Source organism: Ambystoma mexicanum, chromosome 2q, assembly GCF_040938575.1.
Source record: "Ambystoma mexicanum isolate Mex_15411 chromosome 2q, UKY_AmexF1_1, whole genome shotgun sequence".
NCBI classification, from domain to species: Eukaryota; Metazoa; Chordata; class Amphibia; order Caudata; family Ambystomatidae; genus Ambystoma; species Ambystoma mexicanum.
The window spans coordinates 306,202,131-306,218,778 of record NC_090924.1 but is presented as its reverse complement, the minus strand read 5'-3'; the positions used below and the strand labels follow the sequence as shown (position 1 = coordinate 306,218,778).

At 44.0% G+C, this 16,648-nt stretch overlaps 1 protein-coding gene across 4 annotated transcripts in view; it reads right to left on the bottom strand.

The window, feature by feature from the left end:
- Positions 1–16,648, bottom strand: part of LOC138569359 (uncharacterized) — a 1,262,132-nt gene that overhangs the window by 1,128,594 nt on the left and 116,890 nt on the right. For all 4 annotated transcript variants that reach the window (XM_069647272.1, XM_069647275.1, XM_069647274.1 and 1 more), the window contains 2 exons: positions 15,154–15,359; positions 9,798–9,895 (listed from right to left, as the gene is read on the bottom strand). In XM_069647272.1, the coding sequence (XP_069503373.1) occupies positions 9,798–9,895; positions 15,154–15,359 (304 nt within the window). The remainder of the gene's footprint in view (positions 1–9,797; positions 9,896–15,153; positions 15,360–16,648) is intronic.

Here is a 16,648-nt window from a genome sequence, read left to right as displayed (position 1 = left end):
AGTTTCGTCTCAGGATTTCATATGTAAAAATTCTCAGGTGATTTTCTGTTCACCCAGGATCCCCTTCCGCTGGCCTCAGACAAACTTTAACACAAAATCTTCTTAGGTGATATTCGCTTCAACCTGGGTCCGCCTCCGCCAGGCTCAGACCCACTTTAAGACAAAATCTTCATAGGCGATTTTCGCTTCACCCCGGGTCCCCCTTCAACGGCTCAGACCAACTTTAAGATAAAACTTTCAATTGATCTCCCCTGTCGGGTTTGGACCAATATTATCTACTTTGCCACAAACTTTCTTTACTGTATCAACATCGAAGATTTTTGACTGTGTGTGAGATTTTGCATGACACATTGCAGGACCACTTCGATATTCAATTCTTTACAACTCTTTGACTTTTCAGCTAGATACCTTACAGAGACCTTCAATTGAGCACACATGCGGTGCTAGACCACTCTGTCAAAGGTATCGTATCTTGGTTTCATAGTTCAATCACTCAAAAGCAGTTCAACTTTACTTGCGTCTTTTATCACACGTATTTCACACAATGTTCGTTCCAGCGCTTGCCATACAATGTTGCCTCTTGCAACCCTGGCTTCAACACATACCAGTCTTTTCTCGGTCTCCTCAACTCACCAGCTGTGTTGTTTTCACTGATGCAGCTTTGTTCCTGGAACCAAGGACAGTACTACGGTGGCTGGTGATTCTCCCTGCCTTGAATATTGATGCAGGTGGATCCCGGGTATCTCCGACACACAATGCAGGATTCTTCAGCCTGTTTTCCTGGTCTTACGCTTTCCATTCTAGAGGGTTCATGAAAGCATCGGTTCCTAGTCGAAAAGGTGAAAAGAACTTCCCTCCTTGCGACGCCCTTCTGTTTTGCCATCTTTCATCTCTCGTTAAACTGCCATCGTGGACTTGCCGTTTCCTTGTGTGTTTTGCCTCACTCAGAGTGTGCTCTCGTGTTACGCCTTTTATCCGTGTGGGTAAGCTTAATGGAGGTCAGGTGTGTGTGATGGTCACCCAGGTGATCGTCCCGCACTGGTCCACCCCCAGGACCTGGATCCAAAGGTGATGATTTGCTTGAGTGTATGGTATTTCGCTGGGTAGCCTCGATTGGTGGGATGGCAAATCTTTGAATGGTGCACAATTGTTAGTTGGTGAGCATGGTTACCACTTGCCTTGTTTTGTGACTAGCAATGGGGCACACCCTGCTGTTGGACAGATTCATTTTGAGGAAAAATAACCTCAAAGGCTAACAGAGAGATGAACTGTTCAGGCCTTGGTGTGGCCTGACTTTTATGGATGTTTTCGTGCTCTCCTGGCAGGAATAATCTCAACACAAGTGATTTTTTTGCTTCTCTCTGGCATTATGTGCAGGAATATCCATGCTTGCCCGTGCTGATGCCCCTCCTAAAAGCTTTCCTCAACTCATAACATTCACTGGACTGAGGTGGGTGCTCCTTGTCTGCATTGTTGGAGTGTGAGCGTCTTGCTGTTGCTCTGCCTCATCTCCGCTGCTTCGTGGGACGTCTTGGATTGCTACCACATCTGCTATCCCTCATGGGAGGTTCCTGCCACCTCGGCTGATACTTTCTCCCCACCTGAGCTGCCTCTGACTTGATTGCATGGTATGTTCTATGTTCCTTCCCTGCTGTGGTGCCCTCCTCTTCGTGGGACATCTGAAGAGTACCCTTCTTCATAGCAATCCTATAGTCTCAGTTCCCTCTTTACCTGGGATTCTACCCACACAGATCAGAGGCCCCTATCGATGAATAGTATGACCAAATCCCAACTCCAAAACTCATGTAGGCATCCAACCTAACCAGCCATTCCCACCACAGCCATTGCCTTGCATCAAGGTACCTGGGTCCCCTGTCCATGATTCGGTTGCAGGTTCTGTCGTCCAGGGTCTTCTGGCTCTGGGTGCAGATTGTCTCCAGTGCCTCTCTTGGTGCAACTGTTTCTCTTCAGTGGGCTGGAGACCCACTCTGCAGCCAGCCCCTGTGGCGCCCCCAGACTCCATATGGCTTCTGCCGTCTCTGCACGTAAATGCTGTATTCGGCATATACTTATCTTTTCACTATCGTTGTGAAAGACTTATTACGTTTATCCCGTTAACCCTCTGGACAAACTTCTGGAACCTCTAAAACAGCCTAAAATTGACAATACCGTACCATTACCTGTAAACTAGCACTGAAAATGTTTTCCCTTGGGGTCCTGGAGTCGTTTGTGAAATCCAGCTAGTTCTAAAGTGTGCCTGTGATTTTCTGTGCATTTCAGAGTGATTAATCACTGCAGTTCACTCCCAATATTTGTTACAAGGTAGATCATATTATGAGTGATTGTGGATGTCTGTTTCTACTTTTAGGAGATAATGGGGTACTTTGTAGACCCTTTGCTACATAGACTGTCTTTTTAAGCTTTAATGATTGCCAAACCACTACCAGTTACTCCTAGTGAACCTCACAAACTGGATAGAATTTAACTGTCTCATTCCACTGATTATGGAAGTGAGTTGAGTTTTGTATAGACCCTTTACTATTTTTTTTATTGCTGAAATATTTATTGGAATTCTATTTAATGCATTTATTGTATATTTTAGGTATACTGTATATTGTGTTGTGTATTTCATGATGTCCTTGTCTTGGACTAATTATACCTTGATACCAGCCATCTCTCCTCCTAAGAGTGACACCAGGCTGCTCTGTCACATTAGCAATAACAGAGCTTCAGAGGAACTTGGCATCCATGGTACCCACTACTGGGTTGGTCTTGTGTAAAACCCTCAACAGAGGGCTTTAGGAAACCTAAACACTTTGCATGGGCCAAGGTTTTTGTGTGCATTGTGCACTAAGGGTCTGAAAGACATAAAAGTGAGGTGAGAAGAACGCCAGCGTGCTCTGGTAGAAATTAGCCTGGATTCTTCTTTTAACAGCAGTCAGATCACTAATATGCAGATTGATTGATTGTGCATGAAAGCTGGTGGACTGGCTAGGGGTCTCCAAAGTTTGAGCCGGCATGAAAATCCATGTTGGAGCTAATGCTGGAGCATTTGTATGGTGGAAGGGAAGAGAGGCGGTGGAAACATAAGTTGCGTTCCACCCCTCCTCTCCGCCATCCAAATGATTGAATATGAGCTGTAACGTGAATGAATTGTGTAAAATCCTCACAAGGCTTTTACATCATTCATTTACGTTACTTGCCCCTACAACATGGGCCCTTCAGTGTCTATTTTTTCAGAGGGAGGATTTGTCTGCAGATAGAAAACAGGGGTTATAAGTCATTTGTTTTAAGAGAAACATGTCTAGTAAACATTGGTAAAAACTCAAATTTAAACTGAGATAAAGTAAACCAACTTGTTTACATCCCTGTCTCAATGCAACTATAACTTTCTGCTGCCATGAGTCATCCACTTCGAGGCTATCCTTCAAATGGAAGACCATCCAAGTATCATCAGGATATTTTTGGAACACCACGTCCTGGGCCAGGAGGTGATCATGAAGGGGCTTAATATATACAGTAAAAAGCAGGGGTTCATTGACAGCAATCCTGTCAACACCAGCTGTTCCGCTTTGGGCCTATTTTAACCACTGTGGACTTGAGGAGCACCTTTATCCATTAGCTTAAGTAAGGAGACGTTATAATTTGAAACAAGACTATTCATTTACAGAGAAGAATATCCACAAAGGAAAGTTTTGATCATGTTGGGTCCTGTAAAGGTCCATTTATAACGGTAAAATATAATTGATTTTCCCGTTGCTCTGCAAGGAGGAGCACAGTGAAGCGAGGATTGAAAAAGAAGGAAAAATTATCAGAACCGTTTATGTTCGAAACAGAGGTCTCAATGGGCTTAGCACCAGTCCAACAAGCAGCCTTTGATATGGGTCGCATCAGTGGTCATGAATTGGAAACCTTGGCTACTTGATGTGCCTTTGAGATCAAGTTTTGAATTGGTCATTATTTTGAATGACAATTATGTTTTCATTACGGGCACACAAACATCCAAAAAATAAGGAAGAGTGTCTGGGCTGCATTGGAGTGAGGTGAGGGTCAATAGACTACTAATGCCTTTATACTTCATGTATAGATATACATGAATTGTATGTAATGGCACAGGGGTGCAGGGAACAGCATCAATATTGCATGCATAATTAAAAATGAAAGCCATTTTACCATCTCTGACAGATGATCTGTTAGCACTAATCATGGAAAAGCCAAGAAGAAGTGATACAGAAATGGAGGGACAGGATAATTTCTTTTATAGCCAGGTCTCTGAGACAGACAGCAAATCCAAGTTGTGTTCAGTAATAGAGTCTCAAATATTAGCATAGCAGTTTATAGAACAGGCATTAATCTCGGTCCATTGCATATATTGAAAATGTGTCACTTCTGTGACTGCCTCCGTGGACGAGTCTGAGCAAACATGAACAAGAGAGGAAGCCCCCAACGCAGCGTTTCTTCTCAGGGATCCCGGATGTAAAGGTGTCATTTGCCGACTGGTCCCGGGAGCAGAGGGGGAAAAAGCCAAGCAAAATAACCCTTGCCAATGGTTGCTCATTCTTCTCTGTGGCCACAGGGACATTTAGAGTATTTTGGGGACTCTGGATGCAAGATATCATTGCAGGTAATAATAATACTTAATGCGCCCATCAAATATGATTGAAATGGAACAATTCATTCATAATTTGACTGTTGAACGTAATATAAGAAAAGCAATACGCAGGTAGATATTTCAAAGAATTTTGCACAATTTCCCCCGACCCACTTTCCTACTTGAAAAGCAAATGCTACACAGTGCAGGACTTCATGGTCTACTAGATATATCTTATATTCAATGAAAAAACCTTGTTAAGCGGACATTATGGGTAAGTTGAACTAATAAAAACCTTTGAAATTCACTGAAAAAACGTTGTTAAAAGAACGTTATGGTTATGTTGGACTAATAAAAACCTATGAAATTCAGTAAAAAAACGTTGTTAAAGGGACGTTATGGTTCAAAGTAAAACCGAAAACCCCTGAAATTTGCTAGTTATGGTAATCTAAGCAACCATAACTCACGCCACCAACATGCATTGTTAGGACTAACACCCAGGACATCAAAGATGACATCACAAATGCCATTGATGACATCACTGATGACATCATATGTCTGGCTCCCTCTTTTTTCCTTTACTGACATATCTTAGCCAGTAATACTTAGGAACAAAGAAATCAAAAAGTACTATATTTGTAGACCTATACTTCAAATATGTTCTTACAGTAATTCATGTGGGGCTCACTCACAGCATATGAAACATATACATAAGGAGAATAAACACTTGAAAGATACCAATGCTTTCTATGTATGAAGACAATCAGTAAGGTTATCAACACTTTCTTATTGTTCTGCTGTTTTTTATCACTGTACTTTCTCTGGATATGCTCATATTTGTATTTGCATTACTCTCTTTAGAGTGCAGTCACATCATGTGATAGGTAGTAGGTTTGAAGCAGAACAATCATTTCTGTGCGTAAAGATAATCAGGTAGGTTATGAACAATTTCTGGTTCTACTGCTGCTTTTTTGCATACTTCACTTTACCTGCATATATTAATTTTTGTATGTGTTGCTGTGTTTTTGTGTTTTGTATGTAATAATGAAATTATATAGGAAGTGGGTTTCATTAGCTACTTATAAAATTGTGCACAGTACACAAAACTCTAATAAAAAAGTATTTAGCATTTCACTATTTAACATGGGAAGATTATGAATATTGCACCTCCATCATGTATGCTGCACACTATGCTTACGTTTATACATGAGTACATTATTATACTGTAAAGAACGTCATAATAGAATGCAATTTATATCAATGCATTGATTAATGCACTACATAGCTCATGACATCTATTCTAATGATCCTTAACACTTTTTTTGCCAACATTATAATAAGAATCCCTTGTACAGACTTTTCCTGAAAAGTACATGCACATGTGATGTCATCAGTGATGTCATCAATGACATTTGTGATGTCATTTTTGATGTCCTGGGTGTTAGTTTTAACAATGCACATTGGTGGTGCGAGTTATGGATGCTTAGCTTACCATAACTAGCGAATTTCAGGGGTTTTTCGGTTTTACTTTCAACCATAATGTCCCTTTAACAACGTTTTTGTACTGAATTTCATAGGTTTTTATTAGTCCAACATAAACATAACATCCCTTTAATAACAACGTTTTTCAGTGAATTTCAAAGGTTTTTTATTAGTGCAACTTAACCATTACGTCCCCTTAACAAAGTTTTTTCATTGAATTTCATGGGTTTTTATTAGTGCAACTTAACCATAACGTCCCTTTAACAAAGTTTTTTCAGTGAATTTCATAGGTTTTTACCAGTGCATGCTATTTTGCTACAACCTACTAATATCATACTTACCCAGTATAGCAATGTTTGTGTCCAATTTACAAAGTGTCACCTTAAAACTCTGCCATTTCCCACCTTCTGGAATATTTTTTAACACTTCCATACACTTTTTGCAACTACTTCAACTAGTTTTGCATCTGTAGACGTCTACGAACATCTGACTTCATAGCGGACCTTCCGGACAGTGCCACATGGCCATACACTGGCACGCGGCATGATGACGTGTCCGAGAACCCGTTCGCACTTCCCAATAAGACCTCTGCTGGCGAATTTCTGGCTTTTTTTGGTTTTACTTGAAAACCATAACGTCCATTTAACAAAGGTTTTTCATTGAATTTTATAGGTTTTTATTATTGCAACTTAACGTCCATTTAAGAAAGTTTTTTCATGGAATTTCTTAGGTTTTTATTAGTACAACTTAACCATAACGCCCCTTTAAAAAAGTTTTCTTCAGTGAATTTCATGGGTTTTTACCAGTGCATGCTATTTTCCTACAATTTACTAATATCATACTTACCCAATATAGCAATATTTGTGTCTCATTTACAAAGTGCCATTTCTCACCTTCTGGAATCATTTTTAACACTTCTATACACTTTTTGCACCTAATTCAACTAGTTTGTCAACTTGTTTTGCATCCGTAGATGTCTACGAACATCTGACTTCATGGCGGACCTTCCGGACAGTGCCACATGACCATACGCTGGTGCGCGGCATGATGACATGTCTGAGAACCCGTCCGCACTTCACGATAAGATCTCTGCTTCGCGGACAGTTCAGAACTGCATTTTATACTGATCTGGGAACTTTCAACTTCAAAATTTCCCTTGCACCGCTCCAACACCTTTCCCTACTCATTATCCATTATCAATCTAGTACAAAGTACATACTTTTAGCAAAACTGCTATTTATCTTAAAATGGCATCAGCTAATGCCATCCCTCCTCCCCAAGAGCCACCACCACTGCTGTAATCAAGAAGCAAGAGAAACTCTGCCCCCTACCCTAGAAATAACACACATGCAACACTTTCCCTTGTCCACCTACCCCTCCATATTAGTGTTTGGCTCCTATTCCCTCATTTCCCTCACAACAAGAGATATATTCGTTTAAGAACCACCTTTCACAGTTAAAACATAGAACTAAAAAAAAAATGCATAGACTCCATCTACTTCATATTTCTCAGTAAAGTACATAGACTCAATAAGATTTTCCAGCATTTCCATTTGCATTTTGTGTTATGCTAATGGGAATATTGTGATGTTCATCCTCCATTCCAGGTACTGGAATGGTGGATACCCGCCCAGCAGCCAAAGTTATCAGCCCAAGCGAAGCGAGGGTGGATAACGAGGTCTCTGGACCATTATCCCCCCCATTCCAGCCCCTGAAATGGGGGATGAAGGCCATTAGCACCCTAGGTTCCCAAAGTGGGAACCCGGGGTGCTAATGGCCTTCACTGCGGCATCCCGGTGTAGGAAGGACATCCTTTTCCAAGATGGCCACCATGGAAAGGGAAGGCGAGGGTTCCATACAAGGCCCCTCTTCGCTTTCCATGGCAGCCTTCAGAAGGCAAAAAGAGAACCCTATGACCATAATACCATGAGCACATTTTTCTTCCCTTTCAGATCCATCCTAAATTCGAATTACTTTACCACAAAGCCAGTCCCAGGTGGACATGGCCACTTTAATCCTATGTGTTGTCCCTTGTGGTCATGGTCAGTAGCCAGATTGTCTGGATCATTACCTTTTTCCATGACCTGGACAATCTGGCCACTGCCCATGGCCACAGGCTCCCCTCAGTTACTAAAGGTCTACCACTATTTTTTTTTAGCTACATTATGACACTTGTCAAATAATAAAACACTGACACATTTGCAAAACCATGCTTGTAGGTCCTTGCCAATGCTCCTTATGCAAGTTTGCTGGAAATCCACCCATGTTTTATTTTTTCAAAAGCACATACAGTCGTCATATAACGTAGCCCCCACTTGCCAAAATCCATTCAGATTTTACGAAAACATCAATATCTATATCTATAATCTTTTTGCAAACCTTTGTGTAGATTTGTCAAATATCACCACATGTATAAGCCTTTACAATATTTTTGGACCCCCCCTCTAATTTTGCTCCCTCTTGACAGAATCCCACCAAACTTTGCAAAAACATGTATATCTAGATCTATTATCAGTTTGCCAAACGAAGTGTAGATTCGTCAAATGGCACCCATTTATAATCCTTTACATTATTTTGGGACGCCCCCTCTCCCACGAAACTTCACAAATACATTATCTAAATATATTATCAGTTTCCCAAATTAAGTGTGGATTCGTCAAATGGCACTTCATTTATAAGCCTTTCCATTATTTTGGGACCCCCACTCTAATTTTGCCCCCTCATGACAGAATGCCACCAAACTCTGCCTCGTCACTCAGAATCAGGTCAGAAATATACATGCAACATTTCATGTAGTTCCATTAAGTGGCGTCAAAGTTATAAGCCATCCAAGAACTGTATTTCACCAACCCTGTAATGCTGGGGTGTCGGCGAACTTTTCAGCGCTGTTCGCGAACATCGAAACTGTTCGCGGACGTTCGCGGCAAAACAACCATTTTTTTTTGCTTCTTGCAGCCATATCCCATCCCATCCTCATCACCCCTCACCTCCCCAGAGATTATTTGATAAGTTTGACAAGTGCAATGTTGTTTTTTTATATGTTTTTACCGCGATGTCCGCGGACACTGGCCGCTGTGCGCAAATCCAAGATGGTGGGCGTTTCCAAAAATCTGACGCACTTCACGCTCTTCACCATCCAATCAGCGAACATGTTGCATGTCCACGGACATGACGCAAGCCAATTAACCAATCGGTGTCCTGTCCGTGGCACGAACAGGGAAGTGTGTCCGCATAGCGGACATAGACATCACTAATTTTTTGTGACCTACTTTTTGGTCATTTAAAAAAAAAATACTGGACGAATTTTCACCAAATTTACAAAAGCACGCTTTCGGGACCAAGCCGCTGCTCCTGCTGCAAGTTTGGTGAAAATCCGTCCAGCGGTTTGGGCTGTAGGCATGAGCAAACTTTTTTCCCCATTCAGTCTATGGGGAAAAAGACATTTTGGGACCCCTCCTATAACTTAGCCCCCCCTGGACCAAACCTCAACAAACTTTGCAAAACAATTTAGAGTGGCCATATACTTTTGGTGTGGATTCGTCCAGGGGGAACGAAGTTATAAGCCACCCAAAAAGTGCTCTTCTTATGGGATTAACAACTTACCCATAACTACACAGCCACTACCGTGGCTGCGTATTTTGAACATGATCTCTGGTGAATGCTATCAGCTTTGACTGCACTTTAACTACAGTGAATATTGACCCACCTGCTTTGGTGCTCTTACCATTTTTAGTCTGATTTAAGTTGCTCCATAATGCACCATAGATCTCCTGCCTTCTTGCCATGCTCATTGCGGAGTAGGCTTTATCGACACCGGAGACCCTGGCAAAGAGAAAAAGGCAACATTGAATCATAAACAATCCACATTGTAGTACCACAAGCACAGGAAAAGGCAACCTGGGCTTGCACTAGTGCACTTTGTGATCCCTGATTTTCCAGCAGAACAGTAGAGTAGTGGCACACGGTCCAGAATGCTCCCCTGCGGGCCAATTCAAAGGGCCATGAGCAGCAGTAGAAGAGGCACATTCAAGAGGAACAGAGGAGAGGAGGAAAATGTATTGTTCCCTAGTCACAGTCAAAACAATAAAACAATGGATGGCCTCCTCAATGTGTGTGGCTTCTCATTGGAAGAACTGGTTGAAGATAATCAAGAGATGTCCCTTACCTGTAACAATAGTTCTGTACTGTATGTAATTGTACACTGCATAATAGTGCCCTTTTGTGTGAATGGAATGTGCTATAAAGCAATAGAGCACTCTTCTGGAAGAGTCTCATCATTTACCCACCTTTAACTGGGCTATCTAACAACAACAATACCTCAATATTTCAAGCACTGGGTTTAATTGTCTGTTAATAAACAGCCAGAGACTATGGGGCCAATTCATGGAATAAATGTGTGCCAAAATATGTGGCGCAAGCTGGTGCAAGCGATTCATGGAAGGCCCTGCGCGAGTTTTTCCCGAGAAGTGCACCAAATTCGCACGTGACGCACATGGGCGCACACGTCGCTGTGACATCCCGCACGCCGTGCGCGATGCGCACAGCGAAAGGGCACAGCGTGTAGCGCACACACCAAAAAGGGGGCGGGACACGGGGCGGAACACAGAATGGGAAACGACGCGTGAAAATGAGGGTGTAACTGGGGAAGTACTGCTGGGAAATACACAGAACGCCCACACGCTTGCGAACTACACGTATTCATGGAATCGAATAGGGGAACACACGCATGCCAAAAGACATGAACAGGCCTAAACACGTCCGCCACACGAAGGCAAGCGGAAGCGTCGAAGCACAGTATAAAAGTGCGCACAAACAACAAACACGTATATACAGCTACGATGAATGTCCCATTTCTCGCAGCACTGATCATGGGACACCGCAGGAGGAGGAGAATAGCCAGGCCCTGCATTTTTTTGCCCAGGACAAGCCTTTTTGGGATGCCTGATGACCAGGTCTATGGCAGGTATTGGTTTCCACCTCATATCATTGTATACCTGGTCCAGGAGTGGGAGGATGACCTCACATCACCCACCTTGTGCTCCCAAGCACTGAGCCCCTTGGAAAGGGTGCTCAATGTACTGCATTTCTTGGTCACTGGGTCATTTCAGTGGACCACTGCCATAGTGGGGGGGGTCTCACAGCCCACGCAGTCACGCTGCCTACACCAGGTGTTGGCAATCATGACTGCGTGACCCTCAGTCCGCAGGCACATATACATGCCCAGAACACCCTCAGAAAGGCATGTTATGGTCCAGGACTTTTACAGGGTGGCACACTTCCACATAGTGCTCGGTGCCCTCGATTTCACCCATGTGGCCCTACGTCCACCTAGGGCCACAGAGAATATCCACCACAACCGCAAGCACTGGCATACCATCAACGTGCAAGTTGTATGCGATGCACAGGGGATCATCACCTCTGTCTATGCTAACTATCCTCGGTCCACCCATGACAGTTTCATATACAGAATGTCCGCCCTGAGCCGGGACCCGGAAGCTGTGAAGCATGCCGACACATGGCACAATGGTGAGTACAAATGCCTCTGTACATGCATGCATGTCACACACAGACAAATACACAAACCAAACTAATGATAACTATTATCACCTCCCCGGGGGAGAGTACCTACCCTCTGAGCACCCACATGATGACGCCAATACGGAACCCCACCACCCCACCCCAGATAAGATACAAAGCAGCCCATATTGCAACCTGGGCCATAGTGGAGCGCACATTTGGAGTGCTCAAGCCGCGCTTCTGCTCCCTTGACCGCTCTGGCGGGCAGCTACTCTATGCACCCCCAGTAGTGTGCAGGATCATTGTGGCAGCATGTGTCCTGCACAATGTTGCAACACGGCGGGGCGTACCGGTGGACATGGTGGTGCCCCCACACCCCCAACCACACGCACAGGCGCTGTGAATCGGAAGGGAAAGGGCACGTGGTGGCCACCCAACTGAGGTGCCCCTCACCTTCTGTGGGTTTCCTTTGGATTGTTGGGCTCATGGAGCCTTGATTTTTCATTTGTATATAGTCATGGACTTGGTTTAACTTATTTTTTTTCACCCATGGAGGAATGATTTGCTTTTTTTTAACTTTGGATTTTGTTTTATGGACGGACGCCTTGGAGCCATTTTACTTTGGATTTTGTTGATTTCAGCCTTCATTTTCTTTGCATAATTTTGGACATCCAGACTTGTATTTATTATTTGTTTTCTTGTGTGATTTCATTTCATTCATTCAGTTTTGTATTTAATACATTTTTTTTCACTTTATTTGTGTGGTCTTCTCTCATTGGTGTCGTGCATGTCACAATGTTGGTTTTCTCAGTCATGTGTCGGCATTGTGTGGGTCTGACGGACATGTATTCATGGGCATACTGGTTATTTGGTATATATCATGACATGGGGAATTCAATTTGGAGTGGATGGAATGCTTGGTTGGGTGTTTGGACTGGGGTGGCGTGGGGTGGGATTTGGGTGTCCATAAGGGCCATGGGTCTGAATTGTGAAGGCGTGTCGTGTGGGGGGACATGAATCGGGCCTGCTAGCAGGTGCCCATCACTGGGGGTGGGGTGGGGGACATGAGTCAGGGCCTGCTGGCAGGTGCCCATCACTGGGGGTGGGGGGACATGTGTCAAGGCTCCCAAGTGCATGGTGGCATTTGGCCTGCCTGAAGGGCATGGTAAGGGGTGATGGTCTGCATGTGGGACATGGTTTAGGGTGATAAGCTGCCTGCGGGGCATGGTCAGGGGTGATGGGCTGCCTGCGGGGCATGGTCTGGGGTGATGCGCTCCCTGCGGGGTATGGTCAGGGGTGATGGGCTGCCTGCGGGGCATGGTCTGGGGTGATGGGCTGCCTGCAGGGCATGGTCACGGGTGATGGGCTGCCTGCAGGGCATGGTCTGGGGTGATGGGCTGCCTGCGGGGTATGGTCAGGGGTGATGGGCTGCCTGCGGGGCATGGTCTGGGGTGATGGGCTGCCTGCAGGGCATGGTCAGGGTTGATGAGCTGCCTGTGGGGCATGGTCAGAGGTGATGAGCTGCCCCCAGGGCATGGTCAGGGTGGATGGGCTGCCTGCGGGGCATGGGGAGGGGTGTAGGGTGGACCCCTGTGGCGTGGTCTGGCTGCAGGGGGTGCATGTGGCTTCTCACAACACTGCTGCATGAAACTGGGTGTACGGGAGTGACAATTACACGCGATTTGGCTGGCGCGAGCGGGGTACACATATTCCAGGGGTGCTTGGGGAGTTTTACACACGCGTGAACGGGTTACGCATATTCCAGGAGTGCGTGGGGTGTTTTACACGCACGCGAGCGGGGTACGCGTATTCCACAGTTGTGCGGGGAGTTTTACATGTGCGCGAGCGGGTTACGCGTATTCCGGAGGTGTGCGGAGAGTTTTACATGCGATTTCACTGGCGAAACCGAGGTACGCGTATTCCGAGGGGTGCACAGGGAGTTTTACAAGTGATTTCGCTGCCGCGAGCGGGGTGCGCATATTCTGAGGGGTGTGCAGGGAGTTTTACATGCAATTTCGCTGGCGCGTGAGGGCTGAGTGGCGTTTTTAGCACGTTTTCATGGTTGGGCGCAGGGGGCGGGGTCGCTGTCCCACTCTGCACCACAGCTGGTTATGGTTGTGAATATCCATGAATATGCTGTGTGTGAAAATGGGTTTTGGCGCATGTGGCTGGCACATGCTGGCGCACGTGCACTCTCTGCGCCAGCCTCGTGCGCCACTTCTGCGCTTGATTCCATGAATTATCCCACACATGTGGGAAAATAAAATGGCCTGGGTGCATCGCACTTCCAAGATCATAAAACAAACACTCTGTTGAACAAAGGATTCCTTATGCCTACCATTATCGTCATTATGACTATTTATTAATAATTTGTTTTACTTAACTATACTTGTTTTCCAAGATAGCTCACTATTTGCATGGAGATTTTTTACATTTACATTATATTTCTGTCTTTTGTATATATTTCTTCTGCTTTGTTAAAAAACAGTGTCTTTTATCTTAATTGGCATTTCCAAGAAAGTATTTCTACTATATATCAAATCATTTACAACAAATTGTGGGGTCATTAAGGGCCACATTCTCAAATGTTTTTGTTGGACCGAGTGATGACGTGCACTTCTCATCAGTTGCGCTAAGGAGCAGACCAGTTCTCAGAGGCTATCTGAATGGGTGCATCTTAGATCCCACCTTTCAGATGACCATTTACATGGCTTTGTGCATCTGCACAAATCAGGGGTGTTTCTGAGCATTTAAAAGCACATCCCAAATTCACAAATGAGATGCACTTTTAAATGGATAGACTTTGGGGACATGCCCCTTGCACCTCTTGGGAACAAGCGCAGGGGAAGGGGCAAATCATGACATGTCATTTTTCACCATGTCGTGCAATCACATCCCCCCTGTACCACCTGACTCGCTAGATGCCACCCCCTCTCTCCTCGCCATCACCATGCACAAATGTACCATTCTTCTGTGCCCCTCGGTATGCTACACCTGCTTAATATCTGTTCTGTTGCTCATTCTGAAAAGCACTCTGTTATGCATCTGTACTGTTGTATACCTTTCTAAAGCACTCTGTTATGCATCTGTACTGTTGTATACCTTTCTAAAGCACTCTGTTATGCATATGTATTGCTGTATTTCCATGTGAAGGGCTCTGCTGCTTCTCAAAGATAGGTCCACGCTCAATAAATACCATAATAATATTAATAATAAAAGCATTTCATGTGTCAGAGCAGACATTTCATATCGTCCCTTACTGAGAACAGGACTATGCCCCGGGTTGAATTGGCTGAATGAAGTAATGGGGTCGTGACTGTGACTGAATGCCAATGGTAGGAGGGACCATTACTGGCCTCATTAACAACCTTGAGATCAGCCACTAAAATAAGACAGCTTTTTAACTTAATGTGCATCTGGGATCCTAGCCCAATGGTGGGGTAAATTCCAAATGTGAAGTTTGAACAAACAACAGAAGCACCACTGTGGGTAATTGATCATTACTTACAATAAACAAACAAAGAAACACAATTCTTTGAGGTACAATCTAAGATATTACTTACACAGCTTGAAGAGAGTCACACAAAACATTGGACAGGATCTGTGTGAGCTGGGACCCAGTGATGCTGGGCAGAAGGATGGGCAGTTTATTCTGGAACCAATCTGCATAGTCAGTCGTGTTCAGCTGACTCTTCTCACGGACCAGCCGCATGAGGGTCCGATTCAGCATGGCCCCAGAGGCTGTTATGTTCACCAAAGAAAGGTTCCACTGCAGGAAGAAAGAGCTGGTTAGCAGTGAAGGAAAGCTCCCTAAATCAGGACGATTAGCATACTCAGACCAAAAGGTCCTGCAATACTACATCATATAGTAGATTGTGTGGTGCCATGTTGTGCTGTGTGGTTGTATGGCACAGAGGCTCTGTATACATGTTTGGGTCCATTTCAAAATGCACACACATTATGCCTGATACAGGGTCTACAAATTCCTGAAATCTGATCAGAGCTGTGATCTGTCCTGTCCTCTCAATTGAAGAGGAGATTCCTCCAGAGCAGGTCTCTTAGCTGTATTAGAACAAGGATTATAGAGGAGATGATCGATATTCTTTCTGAGACTCACAAATCGGTACAACGTCCTTTCAACGTGCAATGTTTTTTTGCTGGGTTTATTACTGTGATTTTTTACAGAAAAAACTCATTGAATACTTTTGAGGGTGTTGGAAAAATATATATATTGGGTATGGGTGTTCGAGGATATATAAAAAATTAAAGGGGATGGGGGATTGGGAGGAACCCCCTCAAAAATAAAAAAATAAAAAATTTGATGAGTTTTTTCATAAAAAAATCTGCAGTAAAAAAGCCTGCTAAAAAACTTCCTGCGATGAAATGACATGGAACCCACAAATCTAATCTCCCACATAGAAAGTGCTCTGTCTTACGAGGGGCATTCACTGTGTATGTGGGGTTCCGACACTCATTTGTGAGGTTCAGTAAGGTCAGTGGGCAGAACGAGGAGGGTCCTTAATATCCTCTAGTCGGAGGGGCTCTTTAGAGGATAATCATTAGTTTTTGTTGAGAGGTGTGCATTGCCCTCATATTCTTAGCTTCTATGGACATTCTCATATTCACTGTTTCAATTTCTTGCACCTGGGGATAGGGCTCACTCCTTATATGTGTACCCTACTATGCATCTTCAGATTTCTCTATTTAATGTATGTTCATACAGGGGCATGCAATGGCCCCTGTGTACTACACCGAAAGCTTCCAGTGTTAAATTTAAACACAAAAGGATGCACATGTTGCCGTATTATGTAAATTCATATAACATTATTTATTAAACAAATTACCAAAGAGTTTAATTTCTGGGATTAACAAACATGAATCCTGCTGATACTCACCTCAAATGAATGTAATGCTGACTAAAGGGGCATCCTTCAAACAGAATGTGCAAAAAGAACAATGACCTTTCAGAGGGTGCAGGTCTGATATAACCGATACATCGAGAATGGGTTGCAATTATTACTAACAATGCTACTTCATATTCACTGAGTGTGGGACTAT